At 39.9% G+C, this 8,886-nt stretch overlaps 2 protein-coding genes across 2 annotated transcripts; one reads left to right on the top strand and one right to left on the bottom strand.

Moving 5' to 3' along the window:
• Positions 1-131: 131 nt before the first annotated feature.
• Positions 132-752, bottom strand: gngt1 (guanine nucleotide binding protein (G protein), gamma transducing activity polypeptide 1; the record flags this gene model as incomplete). Its single annotated transcript, XM_079176290.1, has 3 exons — positions 668-752; positions 447-545; positions 132-257 (listed from the first exon to the last, which is right to left on the bottom strand). The coding sequence occupies exons 2-3, from the start codon at positions 540-542 to the stop codon at positions 132-134; spliced, it is 222 nt and encodes a 73-aa protein (XP_079032416.1). The 5' UTR covers positions 543-545; positions 668-752.
• Positions 753-1,814: 1,062 nt separating this feature from the next.
• Positions 1,815-4,120, top strand: tfpi2 (tissue factor pathway inhibitor 2). Its single transcript, XM_079176518.1, has 5 exons — positions 1,815-1,924; positions 2,132-2,302; positions 2,732-2,911; positions 3,260-3,433; positions 3,735-4,120. The coding sequence occupies exons 1-5, from the start codon at positions 1,852-1,854 to the stop codon at positions 3,815-3,817; spliced, it is 681 nt and encodes a 226-aa protein (XP_079032644.1). The 5' UTR covers positions 1,815-1,851; the 3' UTR covers positions 3,818-4,120.
• The last annotated feature ends 4,766 nt before the right edge of the window (positions 4,121-8,886 follow it).

Raw genomic sequence — 8,886 nt, 5'->3', positions numbered from 1 at the left:
TACATGGGAACCACATGAGGTTTTATCTATTATGTCTCTCTAGTATTCTCAGTCTGCAAATCCGTGTGATAAGGGGAGGGAGAATGTCATTGGGTGCTAATCTCAGATATGAAAAGCTCCTTGGGTCCAGTCTAGCAGACGACACAGCCACCTTTCTCCTTGAAGGGGTTCTTCTCCTCTGAAATGCCTTTGACGAGGGTGTCCTCATCCACTCCAGCCTGAATATAGTCCTTGATTTCCTCACAGCATTTAGATGTCTGAAGTGATCAGACAAAAAATGTGTTGAGACACTCTTATCCAGAAATGTATTTCAGTTTGAGATGCTGATTAAATGAACTGTACTTTGTATAAAGATGACGATTATTATTTGTTGGATAAAAGTCTGAAAACTGAATTTATTCACTGGTATCTTTGAAAACAATAAAGACACTGACATGTCAACTTACCAACCACCTCTCAAGTTTCACTTCACTTTTTAGTTGGTTTACTTCCATTAAAGCCTTGTCCTTGTCCGTCAGGTCGTCTATGTTTATGACCGGCATTCTCTGTCAAAAAAGAAAACAATCAGCATGTTTTGATAAATCTTCACCGCCATATGACATAAAAGGTCGCAAAGTATTCTAACACACACTCCACAAAACTTAATTAAAGTAATATAAATACTTACGGATGCTTACAGCGAGCAGTCCTTCACCCCCGAAATCCTTCTGAAGAATCCCGGTCCTCTCCCTCATTCTGGGTTATAAAGTAATCTGCGTAAACAATCCTAATCCGTTAATCTGATTAAAACAAGGCCCCACTGTATGATCAAGACATTACCTGAAGCATGTTATCAAACAGGACGGTGAATCACACAGGTGTCTGTTTGGCTTCTTTAGAATTATATTTAAAACAAGAAGCTGTATTGCTGATTAAATTTGGATTCGGGCTGTTTTGACTCTGCTTTTCCTCATATTCAGGAATCGGTTAAAGGGTGGTGCTTCATGTGTCGGGTCACTTTGATAAGACGGCTAATCTGTATTTAGCCTCCGCCTGTCAAGATGGAGACGCTTCATTATTCTTAGCATGACTGCACGACAGTTTTCCAACAGAATAATTAACACTAGATGGAACAAATGTGTGATGGAATCATACAGATTTGTGTAACCAAAGCTACATTTCATTGTGCAATATATACTTACATTTCATGCTGTTTTTTAGTCTGAGGAATGGGGACCTTGAGTGTTTAGTGGTGCACAACATTATTGTTTCCTTGAAAGACTCTGGGTGGCTGCTGCAAAACAAAAGATAACATCGACTACAAGGCTGGAAACTAGGCAACAGTGCTTTGAGTGAAAGTGTCTGTGTGTGTGTGTGTGTGTGTGTGTGTGTGTGTGTGTGTGTTTGTGTGTGTGTCAGATCCAGTCAGACAGGTGTGTGATGGGATCTTGGCAAGAATGCTCGAGACAACATGATAAAAACAAATCCCTGTGAATAAATTACAGAGATGCTGCGTAGTTTCTGTTCATCACCACCACCATCACCATCACCATCACCATCATAAGTGACCATAAGTGACCAGTGAAGACATTGGGAATTCAACTTCCTCCTTTGTTATTTCAATAGCGTTGAATGTGGCTTTTAGTCACTACTAACACCTCTCTAGGCGATATTACAACGTAAAAACGAGCCTCTCTGAGGTCATTTATGAATTAATCACCACTCTAATCTGGTTTCGCTGTATAGTTTGAAAATGAGTCATTAGATCCCCGCCCCTAAAGTTCCCCATGGGAAACACTTCACTCAACTATAAAAGTGGATGTGGCTGCGATGAAAGCGGACAAAGACTGCAGTTGAAGCAAAAGTTTAACAATGGAGTTTTGCATATTAGCGCTGTTTACACTTTTCTCCTCGGTTTACAACGTGTTGGCGTTGTCACCTAAAGGTAGATATGTCAGCAACTTCTCTCGTTTCTTCAGTATTTTACCGAACTTTCAAAAAAAATAACACTTGATGGTCCTCTTGTTGGCCATCATATGACCTCCTCCGTGAGACATGCTCCCGTTACAGATCGACAGTGTGGCGGCTGTCACGCGCAGCGATGCGTAAAGCTTATTGGTGTTTCAGTGACAATGTTTTTTGCTGCTTTCAGGCGCGTGTCTCCTTCAAGTGGACGAGGGACCTTGCGTAGGAGCAATTGAGAGCTACTACTACAATACTATCACCCAAAAGTGCGAGCATTTCTACTACGGAGGCTGCCAAGGGAATGCCAATAACTTCAGGAGTTATCAGGAGTGCCATAAATCATGTTTCAGAATCCCAAGTAAGTCCTCTCTGTGCTGAGCATACACTTCAGATGATGGTGAATTTGCACACCTCAGACAGCTATTATTAGCTATTATTAGTTTACGCTCAAAATGTATTTTGCAATTTTTTTGTACTGTCATGCAGCCTATTGTTTTATTTGAATAATTAACTCAAGACTTGTTGCTTAACATCTTCAACCACACTAGTGTTGCATATAAACTTCAAAGGTGTCTTTATTAGTTTTTTCCAAAGCACAACAAGTCAGAAAAAAAACGTTACTTTCCATATTTGATAAAGGCTTACATTGACTACTAAGAAAAACATAAATGTATATTTGAATCTAGATTCTAGTTAAAGTTATTGTTGCGCAATAGGTGCACAAACACTTGAGGATGCCACACGATCTAATCCCAAACTCACATTTTGTCATTCTGCCCCCCCCCAGAGGTTCCCCAAATCTGCAGGTTTCCTAAAGTGGAGGGACCCTGCCGCGCCCTGCTTCGCAGCTACTTCTTCAACATGACCACCATGCAGTGCGAGTCCTTTTCCTACGGTGGCTGCCATGGCAATTCCAATCGCTTCCAAGACCTCGCCACTTGTAAGGAGTACTGCAGTCCACGAAAAAGTGAGTACAACGCGTATTTACTTTGAGGCGCTGCCTCTGAAGTAATCCCGAAGTGATGCTTACTGGCATCTCCGCATGCGTGGACGACGTGGCGATGAACACTGAGATACCAGACATGATCTCATTCTAAAAGTAAAGATTTATATTGTTAAGAATGAAGGAACAAACAAGCGTCCCGTGGGAAATTTAGGGGCACTTCTGAGAAATATCTTAATACATTCGGTACTTGTGAAAAGAATGTCTCATCATAAAGATATTCCAGACATAAGAAAATGGTTAAAGCGATCAAAAACTCTGATGGTACTCTTCTTGGCAGATGATGACTGGGCTTTGTGTCTCATTTCACAGCTGTTCCTATGCTCTGCCTGGACCCTCTGGACAAAGGGAGGTGCTCAGCCTCCATTCCTCGGTATTACTACAACACAGCCAGCAAGATGTGCGAGGAGTTCAGCTACTCAGGCTGCGGAGGGAGCAGCAACAATTTCGTCTCGAGGAAGAACTGCATGGACGTGTGTGCTACAGGTGTGTGTGAAAAGCTCACCGTACACAATAACAGGAGAGGATCATTTGAGTGGAATTTGCAGACTTGACTCAGTAATGACGGTGTTTGGATTGCCAGTTAGAGCCACTTGTTGGTTTGAATTTTGAGAGAGGTTAGAAAGTCAATGATAAATAATAATGCTCTGCTGATTTCATTGTCAGGGGAAACCAAGGGAAATCTGACTAGAACGTTGTATTTGCTTTATAATGCCTATAGAAGTATAGGCATTATAAATAAAGGTTATGCTAATCAGTTGTTAAACACATTTTTGTTTTGTTCCAGGAGGGAAGAAACACACAGGCCACGGCAAAGGTCGGCGCATGAGACGGAATAGATTTAATCGGATCACTTTCTTGCAGGCGTAGACGTCTGACACTCAGGGATTCTCACTTGGACAAGCCCTTCATGGAAACTTACCAAACTGACTGTTTTATGCCAAAATGTTGACCAGCTCTTCTTTGTTGTTACTAGAAGAGTCATACTAGCACGTACACACATTTCCACTGTATTGTTTTTTTGTAATGCTTTATGAGCTACTTCAAATGTGATTTCAATGAAGTTTGTTACTGCACTAATGTTCCTGATTGTGTGTTTTGATACTGTATGTGTGTAATATGTGTTGTATAAGCAATACAAACATTTATTTTGATAAAAATATACGGAATTGTATGAAGTATCCTGCCATTTCTTTTGTACTTTCATGGTGCTGATAATATTATTTCAATGATTCATTTAAAATGCATTGCTTAAAATGTCTTCAACCACAGCAGTGCTATAACCTTCAAGGGTGTCTTCATTTGTTTTACCGAAGGAAAACAAAAAACAAAACAGGCTTGACTGGTTCCTTCATTTTCTCACAGTCACTTTCACTTATCGCTAGGCTTCCTTCAGTCCTTACTAATGCTGCTGTCTTCCCTCCTTATCTGGAAATACTTTGTAAGGCACTCGAGTCTGTCTGGGTCGCCTCTGCATAGCCTTGAATCAGGAAGGAAGCAATCACGCGGCGGTGGCAGGTTCATTAGAACCTTTCTGTATGTTTAGAGGAGAGGAAACTGCAGCATTACAAAAACTGAATCGTAAGCCTCCCAATGTCTTCAACGAATTATAATGCAATTATATTAAAATGCTCTCAATTATAAGTACAAATGGGAATGGATCCATGCACAAAACATGGTAAGCTAATGAATGTGCACATTTTCTCCCAAGCTCAATTATTAACTAAGATTTCTCTGATCAATGATACCAGTTTTCACAGATGATATACTTCATGTAACACAGGAGAAATCAAATTGCTCTGTAACGCCATTAAAGTAAAGATGCTGTTAATTCAAAGTATTCCTTGGTTCAAGAATATCCCAACAGTCCTAAATCCCTGCTTTGTTCCACCCCCTATAATAGAATAGCTGAAGCGCTGTGTGATTTTTCAGACAATAAATATTTATGGAAGATATCAAAGTAAACTGCTCGCCCGTCTGGCTTGGGTATAAATAGCAATACAAGTTAGGCTAGGCCCTTGGCTATTAAGAGCCCAAACTAAATCATACTCGATAGCGATATGAGAGAGGATGTCATCCAAACAGTCTGCAACCAGCAAAATAATCCTGAAAATCATCACTACTGCTGGATTTTGGGGAATTGCAGTGAAGCTTTATTATTGATTTATTGCTCTTTAAGGTAAACTCTTCATCCTAATAACGTTTAAAAAAAATACAAGTTAAAGTATTTTAAAAGGTGAAGAAATCACATCCGGTTCAGGTCAGTAGTGGTTCATGAAAATGAAGCATCTTTCTTTTTTTTATTAAGATATGAGCTATTTTTCTGTTGCAGGTGATACTTAAACTGACCATTATGGTAACAAATCTTTTTCTTTGAGTTCAATTACAGCTTGAAGCAACATACTCTTACACTATATTTTAATGATCAAAAGACATGACAAACATGTGAGATGGTACAGATGGACACAGCTGGTTAACTTTTAATCATAACAAGGCTCTGTCTTGGACTATTAATTGGTGGCAATATAACACTGACTGTAAAAGATCTGATGTAGTCCAGAGGGCTTGAGATGAATTGATCTGGTTATTTCATTAGCTACAGTACATTAGGCATTGTAATTTTGTCTCAATGGTGATTCATTTGTGATGTTAAGAGTTGTTATCAAAGTAAAATTCTGACTTTAAAGTACATAATGTCTGTTTTGTTCTGTATTATTTTTTACTGTTAAGTACTAAATATTTACTGGAAATAAAGCACCGGTATGCTAATTTAACATTCAACATTATACCAAATGACTGCTTCTAAGATGCCTCAGCATACTGATGGTGTGAGTTGCGCCCCCTGGTGGCAGATTCACATCTAACAAGTAAAAACTTTGACACATCTATCTTAGAGTACAAGTGTTAATATCCTCTATTTAAAAAAACAAACACAAAAACAAGGTTAGTGTCAAACCTGGCAGTAAATTAGCTAGTTTACTCACTGCTGCAATTAAAGTAGAATACTGCAGATACAACAGATTTTGCAGCCACCTGTAGTCACTCTGCACTTCGGACTATTGGAGCAACCCACGCAACGCAGCTCGGGTGTTGACTCAGCAGCATGCATTCGACCACAATCTGTTTGTGGGTGGATCTGGTTTGCTGAATTGAGCTACAAAACCTCCGGGTGGAGATCCAGCTACATGGTTTACAAGTTTCCTCTCTCCTTTTTATGGGGCTTATAGAACCAACTCATCTTGTGTCAGTGTCCTCGATGCCAGAAACAGGAAATCCATTATAGCTTTTTGTGATATAATTAGCAAACAAAACAGCCCCGTCTTTAAGCTTGATGGGTACATTTGTTTTTGCTCTTGAAAACAAACCTCATTAGGTGTAAATGTTCACAATGTTTCTTAAAATGAATTCATGACAAATCAAAATTCACAGCATTTGTCTGTTTCATCTAACAGAAGTATGTTTTTCTGTTAATAATCTCTATCCCTGTTAGATGTATATTGCAATACGTGTACTCTGCTGCATTAAATCACAGCAGTACACAGCATGCAAATTGAAGTGAATTTATATTTTAACATGTCTTTCTTGTCCGTCAGGGTGTGGTCTTTTTAAACTGTAGACCAAACATGTCATGCCCTAACATGGCATCCGTTTCCCCAACATCCATCACCCTCCGTAGGGTAAAATGGAACATCTCAGACCACCGCCTCTTCCCCGAAGACTGATTGATGCATCTGATGATGTGAATCTGGGCTGTTCTTCACAGTCCATCTGGCTGCCAAACACACGTAGCTGTGACAGCTCCATGCTTCTGCTTCTGGGATGTTTAGGAAGCCTTCGCAGATTATCAATTGATTTGCAGAGTAATGCACACAGAAAGAGATGAATTTGTCAACGTGAGTGTTGCCTGTTCACGTGCATGTAGAAGAGGTTTACTAATAGTCATTTCACTACCTTCCAAAAGTCCTGATGTAATTTCACCCTGCCTTGGCTCCCGTGTTGGTGCGGTAATTGACTCTTGGAGGTGAATATAAATTTCTACAGTCTCTGTGATGACAGACTATTTTGTAACCTATTGTATGAGTTAAACATTTTGTTTTAAGAAAATATTGACTAAATCCTACCCTCTGTCCACAGGTCTTTGCTTTAACAACCTATTGTGCTTTTGTCGTTTGACAATACTATCGCACCACAGCAGATGACTCATAGCTGCAAATAAATCTACTGCTTTCACCCTCCTGCAAATGTGCCAGAATCCTTTTCCATCAAGGTTGGGATAATTAAAAGTGATCTGAGCAGAACAAACAAATACAGATTCCTCTTTTTCCCAAAGCCAGATCTTTTCTTTTCTTCCTGCACAGTTAATAAGCGCTGAAATAAAATAAATAAAAATAAAATATTTGAATTCGAGCAGGAGCATCTTGCTCTTCTTCTGCACCTGTAAGCTTCAATATCCAGCTTCCCGGATACATCATGCTCCCGTTCAGCAGTTCTCAGAATGTGCACCGTGGCACATTGGCACAATTGGTATTGCTTAATAATGGGTTTTTAATATATATTTTAAAAAAGCTGACCCAACACATGCTGCCCACGTTGAACAGGAGAGCTGAACATTCCTGAATACGCATGGTGTATGCAAACTGGAGGTGAAGAATAATCTGTCTATTGTGAAACCTGCTGCAAACTCAACTGGATATACTTTTGCTGACTGATCAAGGATATGAGCTTACTGTACTTGTTGCATTACGATGTGTGAGAATAATATGAACCAACTGGCCACAGTGCTAAGACAATAACTTTGATATTTTACAAAGTCCCACTATATGTTCAGCAGCTATAGTCACTTTGCCTGTCTGCTGTTTGGTCCTGCAGGTTTACAGTGTACAGTGTTAATGAGAGGCTGTTTTTTGTTGTTGTTAAGATGTTGTTCCAAACATATTACCCTGCAATTGAAATACAAATGTGGCTTCAATAAAGTTGTACAGCAAAATCTCTCAGCAAAGACCAAAATAATTATGTCACCTAAAGACAAATTGTGAAGCTGCTCCATATAGAAACATAAGAGGAAAGGAGCCGCGGAGCTTTTACTGAGACACTGCTGGAATCCTAAAAGCAGACATTTATGATTGAAATGTCACCGACAAACACTCAGGGAACCCACAGAGTCAGTCAATAATTCAACTCCGGATGACATCACCCATTTATTCATCATCCAATAAACAGCGTGTTGGTTCACAGTGGGGTTTGTTTCCATTTGAAGCTCTCTAATCACTGTAGAAATGGGAAACAATCATAGAAAAGAAACTGCATCATGATCTCTCTTTTATTGAGATTAAATACAACCACTGTCTTTCATCTGCAGGGCTAACAATCAGTCCAGCCTCATTTGTTGTTCCTAAATTCACCGAGATAAAATAAAAAAAAATCACATTCCTTCATGCCAGAATGTGCTGCAATGACGTCCTATCAACTGTGCACAGACACATCCAACACTGGCACCAAACTCGCATGGCCCTTTTCTGCGGTATCATTATGCTCTAGTTTCACAACACAGGCACCCCTCCAGCTCCATTTTTCTCATTCACCATCCATCGCCACCGCAACCGACCATAATGAGGGGATTCAGCGAGGAGGACTCGCTTTGTCGTGGAAGTGTCCTCTGACCGCAATACCATCTGCAGCACAACTTCAAATGTGACCATTCAAAGTGGGCGGACTCATGCCACGACTGTAGCATCGGAATGAATTTTAACGAGGTGTGAATAATCTGTCACGATCCAAAAAAAATGAATCGATTCTCTTTCCCTGTCCAGAAATCAGTGCTGCTGGCAAATCACGTTCTTCATTATACAGCGTGATTATAGGGTTAATCTAATTAACTTGTGGGTGCAGACGTGCATGTCAAATGTAAGTGACACGGTCAGTGTTGTTTACAGCTTGAG

The sequence above is a fragment of the Pholis gunnellus genome, assembly GCF_910591455.1.
Source record: "Pholis gunnellus genome assembly, chromosome: 16".
Lineage (NCBI taxonomy): Eukaryota > Metazoa > Chordata > Actinopteri > Perciformes > Pholidae > Pholis > Pholis gunnellus.
Note: the sequence above shows the minus strand (reverse complement) of the source record. Positions and strands in the feature narration are given on the sequence as shown.

Excerpts from the sequence above, each read along its gene's own strand:
- tfpi2 (XM_079176518.1), top strand. The coding sequence starts at position 1,852 with ATGGAGTTTTGCATATTAGCGCTGTTTACACTTTTCTCCTCGGTTTAC. Across the intron at positions 1,925-2,131 it reads GTTGGCGTTGTCACCTAAAG|GCGCGTGTCTCCTTCAAGTG; the intron begins GTAGATATGTCA and ends TGCTGCTTTCAG. Across the intron at positions 2,303-2,731 it reads ATCATGTTTCAGAATCCCAA|AGGTTCCCCAAATCTGCAGG; the intron begins GTAAGTCCTCTC and ends GCCCCCCCCCAG.